The sequence below is a fragment of the Penicillium chermesinum genome (assembly GCF_028974085.1).
Source record: "Penicillium chermesinum strain IBT 19713 chromosome Unknown utg000002l:1.0-5270490.0:1.0-5274688.0, whole genome shotgun sequence".
NCBI lineage: Eukaryota > Fungi > Ascomycota > Eurotiomycetes > Eurotiales > Aspergillaceae > Penicillium > Penicillium chermesinum.
In genome coordinates, this window is record NW_026695312.1 from 2,392,957 (window position 1) to 2,415,205 (window position 22,249).

At 53.5% G+C, this 22,249-nt stretch overlaps 8 protein-coding genes across 8 annotated transcripts; 4 read left to right on the forward strand and 4 right to left on the reverse strand.

The window, feature by feature from the left end:
* Window positions 1-482: 482 nt before the first annotated feature.
* N7468_001728 (polysaccharide lyase family 1 protein) lies at window positions 483-1,837 on the forward strand (the record flags this gene model as incomplete). Its single annotated transcript, XM_058471025.1, has 5 exons — window positions 483-832; window positions 885-1,010; window positions 1,063-1,159; window positions 1,212-1,445; window positions 1,502-1,837. Coding segments are annotated over 5 exons (1,143 nt in total), but the record flags the coding sequence as incomplete, so codon positions are not given.
* A 283-nt stretch (window positions 1,838-2,120) lies between these two features.
* Window positions 2,121-3,234, reverse strand: N7468_001729 (putative sexual development protein (LsdA); the record flags this gene model as incomplete). The annotated part of the gene is made up of 2 exons (XM_058471026.1): window positions 2,121-2,828; window positions 2,887-3,234. The coding sequence occupies 2 exons, from the start codon at window positions 3,232-3,234 to the stop codon at window positions 2,121-2,123; spliced, it is 1,056 nt and encodes a 351-aa protein (XP_058334167.1).
* Window positions 3,235-4,105: 871 nt separating this feature from the next.
* Window positions 4,106-5,029, forward strand: N7468_001730 (uncharacterized protein; the record flags this gene model as incomplete). Its single annotated transcript, XM_058471027.1, has 1 exon — window positions 4,106-5,029. The coding sequence occupies one exon, from the start codon at window positions 4,106-4,108 to the stop codon at window positions 5,027-5,029; it is 924 nt and encodes a 307-aa protein (XP_058334168.1).
* A 586-nt stretch (window positions 5,030-5,615) lies between these two features.
* N7468_001731 (uncharacterized protein) lies at window positions 5,616-7,392 on the reverse strand (the record flags this gene model as incomplete). The annotated part of the gene is made up of 3 exons (XM_058471028.1): window positions 5,616-6,263; window positions 6,312-7,061; window positions 7,123-7,392. The coding sequence occupies 3 exons, from the start codon at window positions 7,390-7,392 to the stop codon at window positions 5,616-5,618; spliced, it is 1,668 nt and encodes a 555-aa protein (XP_058334169.1).
* A 3,487-nt stretch (window positions 7,393-10,879) lies between these two features.
* Window positions 10,880-12,509, forward strand: N7468_001732 (fungal specific transcription factor domain-containing protein; the record flags this gene model as incomplete). The annotated part of the gene is given in 3 exon segments (XM_058471029.1): window positions 10,880-11,385; window positions 11,450-11,690; window positions 11,706-12,509. 3 exon segments carry the CDS (start codon window positions 10,880-10,882, stop codon window positions 12,507-12,509), a joined length of 1,551 nt encoding a protein of 516 aa, XP_058334170.1.
* A 1,631-nt stretch (window positions 12,510-14,140) lies between these two features.
* N7468_001733 (uncharacterized protein) lies at window positions 14,141-15,233 on the forward strand (the record flags this gene model as incomplete). Its single annotated transcript, XM_058471030.1, has 2 exons — window positions 14,141-14,388; window positions 14,453-15,233. 2 exons carry the CDS (start codon window positions 14,141-14,143, stop codon window positions 15,231-15,233), a joined length of 1,029 nt encoding a protein of 342 aa, XP_058334171.1.
* Window positions 15,234-17,183: 1,950 nt separating this feature from the next.
* Window positions 17,184-19,423, reverse strand: cat2 (bifunctional catalase-peroxidase Cat2; the record flags this gene model as incomplete). Its single annotated transcript, XM_058471031.1, has 3 exons — window positions 17,184-17,860; window positions 17,907-18,819; window positions 18,881-19,423. 3 exons carry the CDS (start codon window positions 19,421-19,423, stop codon window positions 17,184-17,186), a joined length of 2,133 nt encoding a protein of 710 aa, XP_058334172.1.
* Window positions 19,424-20,567: 1,144 nt separating this feature from the next.
* N7468_001735 (Major facilitator superfamily domain general substrate transporter) lies at window positions 20,568-22,064 on the reverse strand (the record flags this gene model as incomplete). The annotated part of the gene is made up of 1 exon (XM_058471032.1): window positions 20,568-22,064. One exon carries the CDS (start codon window positions 22,062-22,064, stop codon window positions 20,568-20,570), a length of 1,497 nt encoding a protein of 498 aa, XP_058334173.1.
* Window positions 22,065-22,249: the final 185 nt, after the last annotated feature.

Sequence of the window (22,249 nt, forward strand, 5' to 3'; positions counted from 1 at the left end):
GGGGTGTTAGCTGAAACATCTTCATGTCTGACGGCCACCCTCAAACCGCGAGGCCGTTAGTAGCAACTCGCTTAGTTCGCAACCCCATACTGGAAGCAATCTAGAGGCGGAATAATGTTGTTCATCTGCTGCTTCTGGCTCAACCCCTGGCCGGCAATTTGGGTGGGTAATTTTCGCTGACCCATTCTTTCCCACTTTACCACCAGACACAGATGTCAGAATTATCCAGAGTGGCGCATGGAAATTGAAGTTTACGTGTGCGAGCGAATCACGGGCAAGGCAAGTAATGCTCATTCGTGGAGGGTCAGGAACAGGAATATCTGCAAGGTAAAAGGCGAATAGGCCTGGATCTACCAAGTGGAACTCGTTTCGGCACTTGTGGATAAACTACGGAGTACATCACAGCTCTACAAACTACATAAAACATTTTGGGGAGCCCCCCCCAGTAAAATGTAGCACACCACTATTATTGTCATTCTCAGGTCATTAAATTCACCATGTTATACACCGCTCTCCTTGCGGCTTTTGCAGCTCACGCCGCTGCTGTCGGTGTTTCTGGTTCGGCCGAGGGTTTCGCGAAGGGCGTCACCGGTGGTGGCTCTGCGACGCCTGTCTATCCTTCTTCGACTAGTGAGCTGGTCTCATACCTCGGGGATAGCGAGCCCCGAGTAATTGTCCTGTCAAAGACCTTCGACTTCACCGGCACCGAAGGAAAAGCTACGGCCACTGGATGTGCGCCTTGGGGCACTGCCCCCGGATGCCAGAAAGCGATCAACCAGAACGATTGGTGCTCGAACTACGAGTCGAGTGCTCCGGCTGTCTCTGTTACCTAGTGAGGCTCCTTGCCGTACCAAAAGAATGCTTCAGGTACTAACACAGACTAGTGACAAGGCTGGTGTTGAGGGTATCACCGTCGCTTCCGACAAGACCATTCTTGGTGTGGGCTCGAGCGGTGTCATCAAGGGCAAGGGTCTTCGTCTTGCCAACGGGGTCTCCAATGTCATAATCCAGTGCGAGCCCCCCCCATTCCATCCGACAAGTTCGGTACTGACAAAGCCACAGGAACATTGCTATCACCGATATCAACCCCGAGTACGTCTGGGGCGGAGATGCCATCACTCTCGCTGGGACGGACATGATCTGGATCGACCACGTTACTGTAAGTTCCACCCGTACAGCCACTGAACGAGACACTCGCTGATCCACCCAAGACTGCCCGTATTGGTCGCCAGCACATCGTTCTCGGCACCAATGCCTCCCGACGCGTGACCATCTCCAACAACTTCATTAATGGCGAGACCGAGTACTCCGCAACCTGCGACGGATACACCTACTGGGCCATCTACCTCGACGGCTCCAGCGACCTGGTCACTCTCAAGGGCAACTACATCTACAAGACCAGTGGCCGTAGCCCCAAGGTCCAGGGCAACACTCTTCTGCATGCCGTCAGTCCCTCCTCTCAACACACAGATTCTCCCACAGCTAACCAACCACTGCGCAGGTCAACAACTACTGGGACAACAACAGCGGCCACGCCTTCGAGATCGGCACAGGCGGCTACGTCCTCGCCGAGGGCAATGCGTTCTCGGACATCAATACCCCCGTCGAGTCGCCCGTTGACGGGCAGCTCTTCACTTCGAACAGCGGCAGCACCGGCGCCTGCAGTGCTTACCTGGGCCGTACTTGTCAGGTGAACAGCCTTTCGGGCTCTGGAGCTTTCAGCCGGAGTGATGAGGGATTCTTGGTGAACTTCAAGGGCAAGAACATCGCCTCTGCTACTTCAGCTAGTCAGGTTGCTTCCAGTGTTAAGGCCAATGCTGGACAGGGCAGACTGTAGATACTGCGTATCTAGTATACCAACTTGCTTTGTAGTAAAGACTCTTGGGTCCGGATGGGGCTAGTTTATATTCTATCGTACCCCTTTGAACACTCTTTTGCATTTTGTACTTACTTGAGGGAACATGGATTTTGGAAAGAATTAGGATTGAGGTACCAAACTAATGGAAATCGATTATAAGCCAAAGAGCCGAGGCGTGAGGAGATAAGAATAAGTTATCAAAGAGTCAGCCATAGGCCTAATGATAACGCTGGAGTGCTCAAACGACTGGTAGAGCACGCAACTAATTGACGGAAATGAGGCCGGGACCAGCAAGTGTCCACTTGACCACCTCATTCGCGTCACTGAAAGGGCCATCACTCGTGGTGACGGACGCAATAGTCAGTCCGTTGAGCTCGTGATCATCATATGGGAACAGTGCCTGCGCAGTAACACTATCTCCCTCTCTCGAGATCACCTTCAGAGGCTCCACAATGGGAAGGTTAAGCTGGTTGATATAAGTCATCCACAGCCCATGACCCGCTTGGTCCTCAGGATCGTTGAAAGTGAAGGTAATGTTCTCGGTCTTAGCACCTGGTGCTTCCAGGATCTCGAGCGACTCGAAGGTGCGCAGTGGGATCTCCTCGATATTAGGACAGGATCCGGGGACAGTGAAGCTCTTGACGGCATTAAAAGCATAGTTGAGATCCGCGGTGGTAAGGAACGGGAGTGCGCTCGGGATTTTGGCTTGCAGCACCCGGAACCAGCCCTGCTGTTCACCTTCGTTGCCGATCACCGCGGCAATCTCGCGCGCGAGATCGGCATCGTGGCCCAGGACAAACCTCTCAATCGCATCTTGCAGTGTACCAAGGACCACATCGGTGAAGGTTGATGCGAGGCGAATGGCGGAATCGAAGTCCTGGACTGGGAATGTGTACTCGCAAGGCTGGATGGGGTGGACATGGAAATGGACTAGAGCATCATTCGCGCTGATCGCATGAAGTTCCTCTTGCTATACACGCAACATACGGTTAGCCCTGCCATGGAAAGGCATGAATTGAATGACCTACAGCCAGAATGGCCTTGAGCGATCTCAGAGCATCGTCTCGATCGCCGGAGTCGGTGAACCGATATCCGTCTTTCCCTTCAGTGATGTTTGTAATCAGTTCGTTGAAGTATGCAACCTCGAAAAGCTCATTGAAAGCAATCAGTCGAAGGTTGTTAATGCCCTTATTGCTGATCACGGGGGGCGGTGGCCCGTTTGGCAAGGTGCCGTGCGCGTTCTGCTCGATCACAGCCAGCTCACTGGCGCTTGGAAACGGAAGGCCGTTGGGTAGTTCATTCGTAGTGTTGATTGGTGCCCCTGAAGTCAAGGACAGTGCCCCAAGGAGGGCCATAGCTGATGCTAGAAACTTCATGGCGGTGGAAGACTGAAATAACGAGATGACTAGCGCGGAGAGAGAGAAGAATAGTGTGTACGGGATGTGTACAACGTAATAAAAGAACTGCAAGAGGGCACCAATCGAAAGAAGATCAAAAGGTCTGGTCGCTCGGTGAACACCGTGTAACGTCCATAAACCCGACTCTGGCCGGAAAGCACGATATTGGAGGAAAGCGCGTTCGGGGCATTTTATACTTCGAGAATGGGCTGTGGTTGGTATAATTAGGAGCGGTCGAAGAAAATCCCCGATTTCCATAATCCGCCTAGGACAGTAACCTACGCTAGTGCCCAGCCACGGAAAGCTTGGAAACTGCTTAATACCCAAATATATCCCTCATCCACCTGGAATCTACGGTGTGGCGGCTGTGCAACGGGGGTAAGCACAAGTCGATCTCGACGGCGGCAGCAGGGCTGTAAATCGCGGAAAGATCTGGATTGAGCTCAGACTCACCCTATGGTCATTCGAATTCTCAGAATATTTCCCCAACACATGGCTTAGATCTTGCTCGATCATGGCAGTCATGTTGGACATCGTCATTCCGGGTTGTGAAATACCTCGGCACGCCAGTGCATAACTTTGAGCACAGTCAAGTTCAAGGCCCAACCTTTCCAAAAATGGAATCGTGGCGTTCAAATATAAGCTTTTCTACTTATAGATGGGTACCAAAAAGGTGAAATAGGCAGCCATTTACGGATCCCCCCCGGACTGGAAAGAAGTTTGTCAGCTCCTGCTCTCTGGAGCATTGGATCCGGGGAGGGCGGAAGTCTGGGCCCTCTCTGGGCCCTCTCAGCCCACCCAATGACCTTCTATCTGTATTGGGCCCCCCCCCGACCCCAGCCTCCACGCCATGAGCGACTACAAACTGTCCGAGGAGCAAATTGCCCATTTCATACGATATGGCTACCTGCGGGTGCCGGAATGCTTCTCCCGTGACAAGGCGGCCGAATGGACGGCGGACATCTGGACCAGACTCGGGTTCTCACCCACCGACAAATCAACATGGACGACCGAATGCACGCATATGCCGGAGCACAAGGAAGAGCCCGTGAAGACGTTCGCGCCTAAGGCGTGGGCCGCTATATGTGCGCTGCTCGGTGGGGAAGAGCGCCTCGATGAAGAGTCGGCGACGTGGAACGATGCGTTTATCGTCAACCTGGGCACGGCGGAGATGGAGGGCAAGTGGCCCCATCCGGCTGAGTTGGAGGGATGGCATGTTGATGGAGATTCCTTCGTTCATTTCCTCGACTCACCGGAGCAGGGGCTCTTGGTGATCCCGCTGTTCAGTGATATTGAAGAGCACGGCGGTGGCACCATGGTGTGCATTGATTCAGTGAGGGAAGTTGCAAAGTTTCTATACCATAACCCGCAAGGTGTGTCGCCGTACATGATCCCGCGAGGCAGGCAGCGTCGCAAGCTGAAAGAGGACTTTTATGATACCGTGCTTGAAAAATGCGATGAGTTCCATGAAATGACGGGCAGGGTGGGCGATGTGATCCTCTTACATCCGTTGATGATGCATTGCCAGTCTGTCAACAGCTTGAGGATTCCGCGGATTATCACCAATCCTCCGGTCTGTCTCAAAAAGCCTTTCAATTTCGATCGCGACGACGGGCTTTACAGTATAGTGGAGAAAAAGACGTTGCACGACCTTGGCAAGGCGCGACTGCGCGGTTGGAAGATCAAAGGAGGCCGGGACGAAGTCGTCCCCGAGCGTGTGCAGGAGCATGAGAAGATGAGACAGGAGGAGCTTGCGAGGCTCAGCCGAACCTGAATCCTGCTCGTGCGATGAAGTGCCGTGTACTCTATCCTTACTGATTTAGCATTATATCCCGGCGTTGTGTGATCTCGCACGGTGTCAACTGGTGCAACGGAATCATTCTTCCATCAACCTATGACCCTTGAATGCTACATGATTTACCCTCCAGATCTTGCCACTTGCTGACTACACCATAATCTCAAATCCCACTAACAGAGGTCCAATCGTCTAATGCTGAGGACACAAAGCATTAAGTGCATACGTTGGCGGACTGGAACCAAGCTTAACAACTCGCGGCTCTCCTTACAGGAAGTGCCATGCGATTCTTTGTAACCCCAGTTCGATTCTAACCGGGACAAAAATGGTTGATTGTTTCTCTCACCATTGTACGAGGTTGATCTATTTGACTATTGCACCGCAATGATACTACGCAGTGTCCTCAACGTTCAATTTCCATAAACAAGCATGGGGATTAGACCGTCCAATCAATCCCCGCAATCATGGTGCCAAGGGAAGCGATGATAATTTACGTAGATTCACACTGTCTTTGCTGTGTTTAGAGAAACTCGGAGATATTGCACATCGGCACTATAAGAACAAGCTATTTTCTCCAGAGCGCGACAGATGAAACCCCACCTAGAGCAGATACCACTGCAATTAGCTCCCAGACAGCCTGCAATCCTCCTGTTGCAGCATACTTGACCGCATCTCTTGTCGCTGCTGGCATTTGCATTTCATTCATCGAAATCAGATAGCCTCGGGCACCGTGACTCAGGTCCCGACTTAGGCCTGCGTCGAAGAGAGCTTGGCCGAAGAGGTTCAAGAAGATGACACCTCCCACAGGTACGGAAATTGCCATCCCGTATGCCCGCGTGAAGATGGATATAGTAATTGGCTGCGTGGAGAAGGTGCCGCTTTCCTCCATGCGGAGGCTGTGGGTGCGGATATTGTAGCTGGACAGAAGCAGGCCATGTCCCAGACCCGCAGTAAAGAAAAGAAACACCCATCCGACCGTTGGGGTGCTGGGGTCAAGAACAATAGCACATCCAGCGGTAACAGTCGTTAAGATCCAGCCACCGGAGATCACGAATTTCGAGCACTCAGACTCCCTTGCCAGGATAATGCCGACCACGGCCGCGGGCATGATTGCGAACCCAAGGATGGCGACTAGCGCGACCCCAGAGAGGGTAGCTGAGAAGTATTTTGCAAACATGAAATAGAGCGCAAAGAACTGTAAGTGGCCAAACAGCTATAAAGCGTTAGTGATGATACAGTGGTATGTCGGATGCCAACTTACCACGAATCCATGACAAAAGCATCCTATATAAGTCGCGGCGGTTGGCCAGTTCCGGAAGACGCGTGCCCCGAACTGAGGACGCAACGTCCATATCGACTCATAGAGCACCAAGGCAATCAACACGCCAGCGCCTACCGCAAGAGGCACCACAACCTGCCACTCAGCCCAATGGAACAGAATCCCGCCCCAGCTCAACCCAATGACCATACACCCCGGCGCAACGATGGCCATCACAGCACCCGACCAGTCCAGAGTACGTAACTTCCTGAGAGGAAGATTATTAGGAACCCGGAGATCACTTGCAAAGGGAATCGCAAGCAATCCCAGCGCACAGAATATAAAATTGAAATAAAACCCCCACGTCCAATTCGCATTATCCACGAACAGACCCCCGGCAATCGGCCCTAGCACAAATCCAATCAACCTAGTCAAGAGGATATAGCATGAATACCGCGAATGAATCGCCGGGGGCGTCGACTCTGCCATCACGACAAAGCACATGCTCAGGCACCCACCTCCCCCGATACCTTGCAGCACTCGACCGACGATCAACTCGGTGACCCCCATCGAGCCGCTGCAGATACCCGTCCCGACGGTCGTACACACGGCTGCTGAGATCCACAGCGGAGCGTGTGCAAAGACATCCGCCATCATGGCGAAGAAAAGCTGACCTGCTGTACTGAAGAGCAGGTATGCCGTATTTACCCATAGCATGGAGACAAGCGGTTTGTCGAATTCGCTCGCTAGGTGCTGGAATTTGAGCCCGGAATTAGTTGGCGCTCGTAGGTAACCGTTGTAGTTGAGGACTTACGGGCACCACAGGAATCAAAACCGTTGAGTCGAAGGCATCCATCATCGCTAGAATGACGATACAGATGAAAACCGCCCAGTCGCGGACGTGCGGTCGCCATGGCTGCTCTTCTGGCTGCGGCTCGTAGCCGAAAAGCTGGATGGTGCTCTCGAACCCCTGTCCGTCCGGGAGCACCTCTGACTCGTCGATGCTTTGGATGCTCCCATTGGACACGTACTTTGACTTGGGCTCGTTCACGAAAATATCGGGTGAAATGAGCGGATGTCCCATTTGAGATGGTGGGCCAATGTGGCACTTTTGTGATGGATTCAGCCTCGTAGGCGGCTCTTAAGACGTCTCGTGTGAATGCCCGCTGGAGTGGTTCCTAGGGATTGGAGATAAGGACTGTGCTCAAGCACTGAGCATACTCTCACTTGAGCTGTCATGATGAGAAGTAGTTTTCTCCTTTCACAGTAATAAAATAAGGAGAAGCTTCGGGATTGAAGGAGGGTGCCTCAGATTCCTCGGAACAAAGGGATGACTACAAGGGGCGGCCACAATATAGGACTATGGGGTATAAGGTATGTGAGAACTTGAATTGTGGAGGACAATTTACGTTTCCTCCAAGCTGTGAGCCAGACCTTGGCTTGACACATTCCTGTCTTCTCCTAAGGTTATGGTGATACAGCATACGAATTGCTGCAGTGCTCAGCCGATCTGGCATCAACGTTCAAGGGTCTCTCTCGTATTGAAGAGACGTTCAACTGAGCAAACAATGGCAAGGATGCTCGTTGCATGAGGCATAGACGTCTGTAAAGTACTAGGAAAACATAAATCTGTGCTGGTCTGTCCACCAATTGGGTAGCTTGTTGCTCTCGAGTGAGCCTCGGTGTCCAACGCCTCAAGGACTGTCGGAAAGGGGTACGAATGCAGTTTCTAAAGCTCGGGGTTCCACGGGGATATTGAAGGAGCTCGGGGAGTCTGATTCGTACGGGACAATCAAGCTGGGAATATGGCTGTTTCATGGTAATCAAGGTATATGTGGACCGGGGGTGAGAATGCAAATGACGCACTTCCTCGGAACTGTCCGTTAGGCCTCTAGCAGTGCGGATTCACCAGCCTCATAGCACGGCGACTGCTGGAATCAACTCTCCCTGCCGAGCCCGGCAGAAGGTGTATTTAGACTCGTATCAGATGGCGGAAGATTGCCCTTAAGGTTATGAGGCGCGTGCGCTAAGGGGTAGATCTGGTAGGATCTTTGGATCTGAAAGTCAAAGCTCCATACTTGACCAGATCTCGGCTGACATCCTGAGGAGCCTTCTGCGCCCCTTCCACGACATCTTATGATGCCATTGGATTTCGCCCCAAGTTGTGTTCATAGCTGCATACTGTCGGGGCCTGATCGGTCATAAGCACTCGGCATTCCCCATAAGCTTTGTCGGGTATTAGCTCGCACAAGACGACAAAGTTTCGACTTGGTCCTATCTCTAATGCTTTGTGAGTCACACGAGGGAGTCCAGGCGTTACTAGGACGATTATAAGTAGGAAGGGGTGCTGCTGGGGACTCCCCTTCCTCGAACGCTTCCCTCGACCGCCTCCTTACCCAACCGTGGATCCTCCCAAGTCGCGTCGCCCACCCCAATGACAGCTGAAAGCTGCCGAATACGAATATCGCTATCAATGCGTCGAATACATTACGTTTGAAAACGAGAATGTATCCTGCAGGACTTTTTCAGTCGTGGACCAGTTTCCACAAGGGAAAGTGACTCCGGGGAGCCAGCGCCCTACAGACCAAGGATGATCCCGTCTGGGCATCATTGGTGCGTTGTCTGATCGCTTAAATTGTTCCGCAGGTTGCTACTAACTAAAATCTGCAAGTCGTCCAACATTTGACGAACTGAAGCTGGTCCAGACACTAACAAGGCAGCAACCACGGACGTCTGTTCGTGGACGGAGTTAGTCTCCCGTCTAGAGCCCGTCCAGAGCCCGTCCAGAGCCCGTGCAGAAGCCAATATGGCTTGAGCGAAGTCGATCAACCCGGACCAACAAAAGAGGGGGTTCTGCAAGATCAGGATGACCCTCCGGCGACGCGCCAAATAGTGACCAAGCTATGGTCAACTGGCCCCCGGGGGGGGGGCGTCCATCTGTGGCAGGCCCAATGCGGTCTCCCCTTCCCCGGCCAAGGTTATTTGGGACAAAAAACGCTCACCTGACGAATTTTATTCTTATTTTATTTCTAATTTATTTTGTGCTTGGAGCCCACACGTGTCAAGAGACGATTAAGCGTCGCCCCGGTCAGTCCCGCGACAGAGCCAAGACCCATTGTTGGTTTTAGTGGCCTCCTAGTGCGGTGGTACACCCCGTAACCGGTTCTGGCCGCTAAGGCCACCCCCCCCCGTTCTGCGCCCCATGCGAAGCGAGGCTTATCATAAACCAAAGAGATTTCCTACGGTCGCACACCATTATCAGGTACAGTCATAGGATACTTGGACTAAAAGCAGAACGAAGAAAAGAAAAGGAAAGAGAGGTGAAAAACATCGGGATTTGGGAGTTCGTAGGCAGACCGGGAGGGGGCCAGCGCGAAGCACTAAGTGAGGAACTAGTTTCTTTGTTCGTTGGAGGGGGTACTTTTGGTTCTTCACCCCTGCTCCTTTATTCTCGCACACTGAGTATAAGAAGCTGGGCACAAGCGAACGGAAGATCTAAATTGACACCAAGTGGGTAAGGAGGACCCGAGCAGGCCCCTCCCAAAAAGAGAAAAGAAAAGAAAAGATAAAAAGAAAAAGGGAAAAGAAAAAAAAAAAACCCAGATACTGCGTACATATCAAGCCGGGGATGATGCTGACTGAAGAATCCGTTAGATGCCAACGGTGGACTGTTTTGCTCCCCACCAAGTTTGCTTAATTTAAGGCGTCTGGGGCCAGCAAGCTTAACTTGTTCCAAGGATCCTCCCTTCCCAAACTTCGAAGTACCGAGGATCGAGTATTCCCCAGCTTCCCTAAAACTGCAGAGGGGGGGGGGGCCGTTTTTTCGTCTTGGCGCTTACCTGCTTGCTGCGGAGTACTAAAACACTAAAAGACCCGTTTCTACCGCGATTTGCCTAAAAGGATCCTTGCAGAATCTCTTCTCCGACTTCAGCGACCATGCAACCGGAGAAGAGGACTCGTCGCAAGCCCATCAAGTCGTGTCTGGAGTGTAATCGGAGGAAGCAGAAGGTATGATCCTTTTCATCAGTTCCCCCCCCTTGCCTTTCAACCCCTAGAGTCCGCGCTCACCTCTCCTGAAAGTGTAATCGCCAGCAACCCTGCAACCACTGCATTGGCCGCGGGTAGAGCGATTATGTGTCTATTCCAACGTCCATCCATCGCGCACTAATAGCAGGAATCGAAAAGTCTACCACAATGAGCGACGGTCCAGCTCAACCACCACCATCGACCAGAGCGAGGATCGGGAGACGTCCGTCACCCTCTCCTCATACGATTCCGACTCGACCTCAGCCGGCGTCGAAACCCTCGAGGCCCTGGGCTACGCTTCGCCGGGAACCAACGGATTATTGACCTCTGCCTTCTATCCTCTGTACGTATTTGGGCCCGGCCCGCGTCGCCAGCACCCGAAGCCAAACTCCCGTCTCTCCCAATCCACTAACCACCGTCACAGGGATTCCCCCCCGCTGGTGGGGCCGAAACGAAATGCCATACCTTCACCACGAATACAACCCCAGTCACGGTTACGGCCAAAGGCATGGCCCGAAAAATCGGTGATGGATTTTCTCGTGACCATGTTCCTGCACGAGATCAATCGCGCCTTCGAGATGGTCGATCCGTTAGCGTTTCAGTCTCGGTACATGGCGTGGTGGATTACCCAGGAGAAGAAGGAGGTTCAGGGAGACATGAAGGTTTCGGATGAGGATTTGGATTTCGGATTGCTCATGATTCGAGTTTCGTTGCTCAGTATTCAGTGTCTACCCCACGCCCGGTATCCCACCGCTGGGGTCTTTAGCGCACCGATCGCCACCATCGAGCAGTGGCTCTGTTCCACTGCTGACGAGATTGAGAAGACGACCAGCTCGAAGAAGCCGACTCTCACGACCGTCCAGCATCGTTTCTACCATGTCTTGTATTTAAAGAACTACGCCCGCGTCCGCGAATGCTGGGCCACACTCAGTGCGACCGTGAAGGATGCCCATGAGATTGGATTACATCTGAAAGACCCCGGGTTCCCGCTCACGGACTTGGAGAAGGAGTTTCGCCGACGAGCATTCTGGAACCTCTATGTGTGGGATCGGTATGTCTTGAGAACGGGCCTGGATCAGATCCCCCTGCTAACCAATCTCTCTAATCTCTTGAAGGTTTCATTCGGCGTTCTTTGGTCACTGGCCTCTGATTCCCGAGGGCTACTTCGATATTGAGCTCCCCATCGACAACATGCAACCCCTCCAAGTCACTCCCTACATGCTCACCCCATTCACCGACCGCATATTTCACATCAAATTAGCCCGCTTCTTGACTGCCTTCATGAGTCCTCCGTCTTGGAAGCAGGACCAAGTGACTCCCACCATCATCGAAGATTTCGCCGAGCGTTTCAAGCAAGTCATCATCGATCAGCTACCCCCGCCCTTCTGGCTGGACAATCCCGACACCTCCTGGGATGCAGTGGAACCGACCTTCCCTTCGAAGCGGGAAATGCTGCATATGTTCCTCCTCGGCACGCAAGCGTCGCTGTACCGAGCCTTCTCCGACCCCTGTGATAGCTTACATCAAAACAAACATGCTCATCACAATTACCGCACCGACATGCTTGCCCTCCGCCACCGCCGCAAACTCATGGAGATCAACTGCAAGATCATCCCCTCCATAGCTCGACTCTACATGCTCAGTGGGGACGAGGATGGCGGCATGCCTGAGCGACTCTTCCTTTTCCCCACATCTCTCGTGGAAGCGTTAGCCGCCTTGGGCGTCTGTCTCCTTTCGGTGCAAGCCGATGAGCGGAATCTGCTGCTGGATGGCATTCGAATTGAGCCCGACGAGGAGTTGCGCCACAGCTACGCCATCTTCTTTGACGGATTCAATCTACTTTGCCGCCAGGGCCAGAAGCACAGCATTGCGAAGCGGGGCGTGAAGATTCTTGAAAGTCTCCACGGGACGCTGCGGGCGTCGCTGCGGAGCCCCGATCTACTGAACACGGAGAATGGGGGCGCGATCCCGGAGATCAATGGTGCCAGCCACCCTTCCTACGCTGGTGGATACCAACTGGAGCATGCGTTGGTGTCGTTCCATCGCCAGCGTGGAGAACGGGCCCAGCTGGCACCCTCCGTGACTCTCCCTGAATGGCTGCCATCCTTTATGGAATCGCCCGGCCGATCCTGGCTGTTCCATGATATGTCTGCCTATGGGGACCTCCTGGCGTAACAGGACCGGTCAGTTTTTGACGCTTGCATTATAGTGGTCGGGCTGGTCCGACTAATATTACGATTTGACGATGTATTATAGAGATATCCCATGCATTTAGTGTTTGATCATTCGTTTCTATTTTATTTTAATTTTTTTTTCTTTTTTCCAGCCCCCTCTTGATAAGCCGGCCAATTAATATACGAATCCAATCTCTTCCCTTCCCCTTTGAAATATTATGAGCCGTCCTGTCTCAATTCTTCCACGAGCCCGGCGTATACCTGTCATTCGATGTTGAAGATGCGCCACGTCAGTCCAGGATCTGGATCCTTGCATTGATTCGCATAACGATTCGTTATCAAGCATGAAGTCTGACCACTGTGTCGGGTCTCCCATACTTTGTTTTCTTTGCCTTTTCTTTTCACGCATCTCTCATATGCCTGCGCATCAATTTTTGCTGGGGAGCAGCATTTTACCCCTCTCTCGCTGCATGCAGTTGCGTTCTGGCCCCCGGGGGTGGGGGCCTCTTCTCAGATGGTACGGGCACGGAGTTTAGCACACAGCGGAGACCAACCTCGACTGAGACGGAAAAGCTCCGACTAAGTATGCCGCTAGGCACGAAAGGTGGATACAAGGTGGGGCTGGCAAGTGAAAGACAAAGAGCGCTGTAAAGTTCTTTCGCAGGTCCGGCAGGTAGTGCAACCTCCCTCTTCAGGAGGGACCCGAATATGTACCCTGCTGCCTCTTATTCTGGCGAGAACCAATTGGAAATAGGAGGCCGTTCTGCAGGAATTGCTTTCCTCTCCCATCCTGGGCTGGGCGGATCCCTCTCAGCCAACGGGGTGACCCGCACGGCACGCCCCCTACGAGTGAGACGCCGCTGGGCCGATCTTCTCCTCCTTGGGGTGCGTGCGGCAGTTGCCAGGTTGAACTAGGCTCGTCACATGCACGGAGTAACTTTTGCTTTTCTTTGCTTTTTCGATGGTTTTTTTTGCTTCCCAGCGTGCTGGCAGGACGGGGGGGGGGATGCAACGCGGTGGAGATAGTGAGGTTGTAATCTGCAGTTTCCTGGACATGATTTAGGCATGGACTATTGAGTTTGGTTCATGCAGCTCTACTCCGGAATACTGTGCTTTTGCTCCCAAACGTTTCCAAGGTCGAGGGTTGATGTGCTCGTACAAACCCGGATTCCGGCCTCAGGTTTCAGGCTCACTATTGCCTGGCATTGCAGGCTGACATTCCTGGAAGCGGGAGAGAAGCCCGCTCGGAGTAAACTCGAGTCTCGAACTCGAGTCTCGACCTCGAGCGATGAAAGAGGTCAAGGCCAGACAATAGCGGCCAGGATGCGATCGTAAGCAGATCAGACTCGAGCAAAGCTCAAATACCTGCAACTCGACTACGTCATGTCGGACGAGCCGAGCGAGAAAACCGTGGGTGAGCAAAAACAGGCTACGGAGGGCCCGGCTCCTTTTTACAAAGTCCAAATTTCAGGGTTTGCCAAGCTAGTGACAGCTTCGGCGATCGTCGTTGCCTTGGATCCGAAAATCACCTTAATTTTTTGATTTGGATCGAGTTCTGTTCCTCATTTTATTTTATTTTTTACTTCCCCGTTTTCTCCTTTTCTTTGCCGAACCCCCCCCCCCCTGCATCCTATGGTCGATCTCGACGATCACCCTGAACATCCAAAATCCTGCCTTCTGCGACACTCAAATGGCAGGCCACAATTAGCCCCTCAAGACACGTCAAAGTGGTCGTCAAGCTCCTGGACAATGCGACCCGGCTTGGGTAACCCGGGCGCGCTTCCACTGCTGGCCTTGGTCGTGTTCTCGCTGCTCACGTTGGCCCTGTCGCTATCGAGCATCTACAAGTTCGCCGATTTCCCATACGGCCCTCGCCGTACGTACTTCCCCCCCGGCCTCGCATTCCGAATTCGCGATTTTCCCCACGGCTAACGTCTCTTCCAGAGGTCCCTCTCATCCAGGAAAGCATCTCCGATCCGCCGCCCGAGCAGCTCCTGGACAGCCGCAATGCCTGGAACTTCGCGCCGTCGCGGCGGCGCCCAAATCGTCCGCGGTCTTCCCGGGCGAATGGCCCGGTGATGCCCCCGGCAAGACGGCGTCCGCATCGAATGCCAGCCGTTTCGCCTATTCCTCCGATTCCTCATTCACGTTCACCCGCCGCGCCGGCGAGTTCCGCACATACGTTGTTCAGCAACTAGACCACTACCAGCTTCTCACTCCGTTCGCCAACCGCAGCAGACCGACCGCCCTGCCTGCGTCAAATCCTAATACAACCCTCTCGAACGCCACTCCTCTCCCGACCCCGCTGCACAATTCATCTGATTCGCCTTCGTATACGATCTATTCCCTCTCATCTTCCACATTCGGAAATTTTGAGCTCCCTTCATGGAGTGCCGCGTGGCAGCAGGCCTGTCATGCTGCGACAGCCCTGTGGGACATTCCGGAGAACGCCCCCGCGGCTATCAAATCCGTGATCAAGTCCGGGGCAAGCTACACCACATCTGTTTTCTCAAATTTCCAGTCAGAGGCTACAGCCCCGGGAATGTCAAATTCACCATCTGAGCCGCAATCGGTCGATTGCGCCTACGGGCCGGATTATGTGGATAAATCGCATAATCCATCAATGAACCAGAATACGGACGCTGCTGGCCGGCATTCGACAGAGCTGCGCAGCAGCTGTATGGCTGTGGTTATCGGCCTGATTGTTGGAATTGCCTGGTTCTAGATCTTTGTACGATATGGAATGAGAAACCCCGCGGTGGCTCTGGTTAGCCCCAATAGACATAATAATGACATAGAACGCGCAATGGAACTGGTGTATATACCCACGTGACATTCGAAATACAACGATAAGAGCTTCTTCCCGATACCCACTCTTGTAGGCGAAATGAAAGCGAATTCTCTTCCTGATAGTCATTGAGCACTTCCCGACATCTTCTATCAAAGGCCCGTGGATGTTCTTCATATTCTCCATCTCCTAGCAGCCCTAATAAGTCTCCCAGAATGATAAGCTACACGATGATCGAACGCGACATGAACGCCACATCATAAACATATATATAAGCCTCTCTCTGGTTGACAGTCGCATCACCAAACTGTAAAGCCTCACGAAATTTCGAACCATAGTAGCCATACAGACAATATAGAGCCCTCCAAAAGACCTCTATACCATTCCTAGTAGTCCCTTTCCCGTCTTTCTCTCCCTCCCGAAGGTTGTGGCGCACTTGGTCCTATTCTCATGCGAAAACAGATGGATAGATCTGAACTGTTTAGGGCCCAAGAGAAACCAGCTTAACCGCACAAAGCTCATAGCAACAATATAATACCCGTGGACCCCGAGGGCGGTAGTATAGACCCTCTGCAGGCGGGCAATTGCGGATTGTCCTAACACAACCAGCCCAATTATGGATGGTTACGCCCGCGCCATCAATCTAAATATAAAGTAATCACCTGCGTCGATGAATCGCTGATCTTGCTGCTGTGTAGCGTGAGATGCCCTAGAGCTGTGCCATGCCGGAGGGGTTTCCAGAACATAGTTATTACACCAGGTTACGAGAAAGCTGAGACAGACGGGTGAATATACTATTAGGAAATACACTGTGTTTTAAATTGAGACCCGTTGGGGGTTTTTTTTTTAAATGCGTTGGGCTTTCTTATGAAATTGGATGAAATATGCCCGATAATATTGTGACATTTTGCCGTTTTAACACGCCTCGGTTGCTTTCAACGCATCTCGGTTGTTCTTGACATATCTCAGTTCGAATAACACAAACTTGAATAGATAATCTAGTAAAGGTCATAAGTCGAAAAATGACGAAGTTTCCATTTTTGTAGTGATAGTCAGGGCCGGGGCGGTTTGGAGAGCGTCACCGGGAGGGTTGATTGTCTGAAAGCCTGTTTTATGCCGCCGTCTGAGTTTGGGATCAAGCGGGAATGGGCCTTGAGGCTTTTTGTAGCTCGAGTGTGGGTGACGAGCCTAGTGCCTCGCCGTGGGTTCGATATGCGCATAGAATGGCATGGTTCAGATACTTGGAGAAGCAGGGTCGTCTTTCGTTGCACTAAATGTTTCCATTAGCTCGTTCCATGAAGAGACCTTTGACCCGTAGGGTTCGAAGAAGTACAAGCATGATATAAATAGATCAACGAACCACTATTTGGAAGTAGTCTCTTTCTGGATTTTTTTTTTTTGCATGATAGATGGACTTGTATACGATACCGTTATAGTTCGTGCATCTGATTCGCCCTGGCTAAACAGCCCTCGAACCAATCTGTGCCGTTTTGATCCGAAGAAGCCCTTTCATTCCATGGATGCCTTCCCCGAACCTCGAATGAGCTCTCTAGCCAAGTCTCAACTTTTAAGGTAGAGAAAAGCGAGGGCGATACGAACACGCAAGCACTCTTCAAGTCAGGACTCGGGGTTAAGAACCGTGGCCTATAGTTGAAATAACATGAAGATATTGCCTCACTGGAAAATAGAAACCTGAGCACTGCATTTTGTAAATATCATACAAGTTCAAAAAGAGTGACACAATTGCGATCAAGGACCCGTAACCTGATCAATGAAACAAAACGGAGGCTAAACTGAAATTTGTGGTTCCATAGAGCAATTCGTCACTGCTATGTAACATGATCTGCAGAAGATGAGCGCATCTTCAACAGCGAATATAAGAAAAAATTACAGACGAGCAGGACGGCTCAAGGGGGCAGCGTATTGCAGATCAAATCGGTCAAGGTTCATAACCTTGTCCGAAGCGGCGATGAAGTCGCGCACAAACTGCGCCTGGCCGTCATGGCAGGCGTATACCTCGGCGAGAGCACGCAGCTCGGCGTGGTGGCCGAAAATCAAGTCCACCCGGGTGGCATTCCACTTCTTGGCGCCGGTCTTGCGGTCGAAACCCTCAAAGGTCTCGTTGTTGGCACCAGCGGGCTTCCACTCCGTGCTCATGTCCAGCAGGTTAACGAAGAAGTCGTTGGTCAGCTGGCCAGGGCGCTCGGTGAAGACACCGGCGTTGGAGCGGTCGTAGTTAGCGTCCAGAGCACGCAGACCACCCACGAGAACGGTCATCTCGGGGGCAGACAGGGTGAGCTGATGGGCGCGGTCGACAAGCATCTGCTCCGTGCGGACGCGGCCGGTGGAGTGACCGTAGTTGCGGAAGCCGTCGGCGAAGGGCTCAAGGAAGCTGAAGGTGTCAACGTCGGTCTGCTCCTGGCTGGCATCAGTGCGGCCGGGAGTGAAAGGCACGGGGATACCGGCGGCCTTCTCGAGGGCGGCGCAACCAGCCAGAACGATCAGATCAGCAAGCGACACGCGCTTGTTGCCGGTCTGAGAGGTGTTGAAGCGGCGCTGGACATCTTCCAGAGCGGTCAAAACCTCACGCAGCTGAGCGGGGTTGTTGACCTTCCAGTTGTTCTGGGGGGGCAAGGCGAATCCGAGCACCGTTGGCTCCTCCACGCTTGTCACCGCCGCGGAAAGTAGCAGCGGAGGCCCAGGCAGTGGCGATGAACTTGGTAGGCTCGACGCCGGTAGCGAGGATCTCGCGCTTGAGCTCAGCGACATCCTCGACGTCGACCAGCGGGTGGTCCACCGCAGGGATAGGGTCTTCCCACAGGAGAGTCTCACTGGGGACCTCCGGGCCGAGCCAGCGGACACGAGGGCCCATATCACGGTGCAGCAGCTTGAACCAGGCACGCGCGAAGGCGTCAGAGAGCTGGTCGGGGTTGGCAAGGAAGCGGCGGGAGATCTTCTCGTACACAGGGTCGAAGCGGAGAGCCAAGTCAGTGGTCAGCATACGAGGCTTCTGCTTCTTGCTGCTGTCGTGGGCGTGAGGGATGATGTCGCCGGCGTTCTTCGCCTCCCATTGGTGGGCACCAGCAGGGGACTTGGTGAGCTCCCAATCGTACTTGAAGAGGTACTCGAGGAACTGGTTGCTCCACTTGGTAGGAGTCTTGGTCCAGGTGACCTCCAGACCAGAGGTGATCGTATCAGCACCCTTTCCGGTGCCGTGGCTGTTGTGCCACCCGAAACCTTGGGCCTCCAGGCCGGCGGCCTCGGGCTCGCTGCCGACATGGCTGGCGGGGGCAGCACCGTGGGTCTTACCGAAGGTGTGGCCACCGGCAATCAGAGCGACGGTCTCCTCGTCGTTCATGGCCATGCGGCCAAAGGTAATGCGGATATCCCGAGCGGCAGCAACGGGGTCCGGGTTGGCATCAGGGCCCTCAGGGTTGACGTAAATCAGACCCATGACGACGGCAGCCAAAGGATCTTCGGGGTCACGAGTGCGGATGTCACTCTGCTTGGCCTTGTCCTCGTCCTTTTCGGGACGGTAGCGGACATCGTTGGTGAACCACTGGGTCTCACCACCCCCAATAGACAGACTCATCGGCCTCCCAGACATCAGGACGGCCACCGGCGAAACCAAAGGTCTTCAGGCCCATTGACTCCAGGGCAACATTGCCGGTGAGGAGCAGCAGGTCAGCCCAGGAGATCTTGTTGCCGTACTTCTGCTTGATAGGCCACAGCAGGCGACGAGCCTTGTCGAGGCTGACGTTGTCGGGCCAGCTGTTGAGTGGCGCAAATCGCTGCTGGCCCTGACCACCGCCACCGCGGCCGTCGAACACACGGTAGGTACCAGCGCTGTGCCAGGCCATCCGAATGAACAGACCACCGTAGTGGCCAAAGTCCGCCGGCCACCAGTCTTGTGAGTCGGTCATCAAGTTGTGGAGGTCCTTCTTCAGGGCAAAGTAGTCCAAGCTCTTGAAAGCAGCCCCATAGTTAAAGTCCTTGCTCATGGGGTTGGTGCTCTCGGTGTGCTGGCGCAGGATGTTAAGCTTGAGGCCTTCGGGCCACCAGTCGTTGTTGCGAGTGCCGCCACCGGCGACATTGGCCGGCTTCTTGTGTACAGGACATTCACCCATGATTGCTAGAGAATACAGGGAGAGAATATGTATATGGAATGAAGAAAAGGAAAGGAGAGACCTCACGAGAGGGGGAGGAACCCCGCACCTTTTAAAGGAATCGCCGAAGGTGTATTTACAACCTTACGAGCCTCGCCGAAACGCCGTTTGTCATCTTTTGACTGGTGGAGAAGTTCTGGGCCGACGGTGATTCCTAAGCTAAAGCTTCCCATTGGATCTCGCGGCCATGGACACAACCGTGTGGGGAACGGGGGGGGCTTTTGCTACTCAATGCGGGGGGAGTCCATGCATGTCGGCGGGTTCCGGTCTGCATGTTTCCCTCGGAGAACGCTATATTGGCCTATGGGGCGAGCATGCTGCCTCGTAGAGAGACTGTTCGCAGCGCCGTATTTTGAACATCTTGGACAATCATATATCTATCACAATCCCAGCGATACGAACTCAAAAAAAAATCTAACGTCGTGGAAAAGTCGAGGGGGTCGATTCGGCTACTCTGATTACGCCAATCAGGCCACGGCATATTTGCCAGCGGTTCGAGCGTCATCGTATAAAATTAGACCAGGATCTTGCTTATCAGATCTGTGTCGAGAACTCCACGCTGAGAAAGCTGGATTATCTAAAGCAATTAAGCGTTGCCCTATGACAATCGATGAGGATTTTGTTAAGCACATAGGCGGAAAAGTTCATGCTGATCAAGCGGGGTGTTCTAGAGCGGTTCACCTGTACCACTGGCACAACCCATGTGCATTGGCGATCATTGGGTCAGGACCAGGAGATGACGTGTTGGTACGAAGACTGACCCATGGAAATAGGAATTTTGAGCACTCGAGAGGACGAGATCGGAGGATGCGCCCATGCGATTTCGCCGCTTGGGGGGTCGAATAGGCGTTACCTCGGCGAAAATACGATAAGTCAGCTATCCAAGTTCGCTGGGCGACGCTGTGCCTGTCGAGATCTTTCGACTGATTAATCGCTGCCTTTCCTGGAACGGATCCGAGTCTGCCGATAATCGCCCACGAATCGTGCAGCTGGGTCCGACACGCGCCGAAGTGGATCTTTTTACCGCAAACAGAATACAAGAGAACAAGGCCATTGGACCCGCATTATGATTAACAAATTTGATCGTGATAAGACCAGCCTAGATCTACTCCTCCCAGTCGGGTTTCTGGACGCTCTTGTACTCCCCCTTGGTGTCGTAAGCCCTCACAAAGAACGACGACGCCAGCCCCGCAATAGCAAATCCTGCTGCCGCCACGAACGTCCGGTGCAGCGCGTCCGCATAGCAGCTCTCGCCCGGGTTGCAGACGGAGCCCGTGGCAGCACGATGCTCGTTCAGCCGACCGGTGAAGATGGCTGACGCAACAGAGAGCCCGATTGTGCACCCGGTGGATCGGAACGCATAGTACGCGGAGGTGGTCGTGGCATGTTGCTCATGGGGGACGGCATGGAGCAATGCAAGGATCAGGGTCGTCACTGATCCTCCCATACCGAATCCCTTGCAGAAGAGGTAGATCTCCGGCAGAACCCAGTGGGTTTGCTCGGTCGCTGAGGAGAACCCGACCGCGCCTACGAACATTAGGAACGGCATCGAGTAGCGGAAGAACCCGTACTTCCCGGTGAATCCAATAACAAGACCCACCAGACACGAACCAAGGCCGGAGCCTACCCCGTCGGGGAGGAGATAGACACCTGTTCGACTGGTAGATAGTCCGAGGGATTGGAAGTACAGGGGGACGTAGTAGACAATCGCATAGGCGTTCATCGACGCGAACCACGCGGTGAGGCACACGGCGACCACAGTGCGGTTCCGGAACGCCGACATGGGGATGATGGGCTCTTTTGCCCAGCGCCATTCGACAAGCAAGAAGGCGCCCAGAAGCACCAGGCCGAGGGGGACGGCGATGGCGAAAGTAGTAGTAACAATGCGATCGCCTTCGTGGTTGAGGCCGATCAACAGGAGGACCAATGACGCGACCAATGTCAGCGAACCGGAGAAGTCGACCCGGCTCAACATCGTCCGGAACCCTTGTTCCTGAGAGCGTTGATCCGGAACAAAGACCGCGACGCCAATGCCGGTGATGAACGAGATGGGTGCGATGCCGATGAATGCCCAGCGCCAACCAAAGGCATCGTGGACAGCGCCGCCGATGACCGCTCCCAACCCCATACCAGCGGTATACCATATAGAAGTGAAGCCCTGCCAGAACCCGCGGCTGCGCAATGGAATATTATCAGATAAAATGAAGGTCGTTAAGGAGATACAACCTCCACCGCCGATTCCGGTCACTACTCGCGCGACGATTATGACGGGTCTCGACTGGGAGAGGCCGCACGTCAGATTCCCGATCGTGAACATCACCGACGCAAAGCAAAATGTCTCGCGCCGTCCAAAGATATCACTCAGCTTCCCACTGAGCGGCTGCGTAGCCGTGAGGCCGATCAGGTACCCGGTCCCCAGCCATGATACAAGGGAAGTGGAGTTAAACTCATGGGCGATGGTCGCGGAGAGAGTAGACGTCACAGTACTATCGGCAGCGGCCAGAAAAGTCGCAATCCAAGTACAGATAATCCCGATCGCGACTGTAGGCTTTAGCCGAGCGTCGTCGGAGGGAGGAAGAAGGGGTGTCTGCTCTGTTGCCATGAAGTGCAGTCTTTGACCCAGAGAGAGATTTACAGGGGTGGAAGGGGTGGGAGGAGTCTTGGGGGTTTTCACCTCTGGCGAGATCCACGAGGATCTACATCAGAACCCGGCGCGGGAAGACCATCGAGGCAATACTGACAGCTTCTTGCAGGGTTGCGCATGCAAGGCCTTGATCTTTCCCGTGT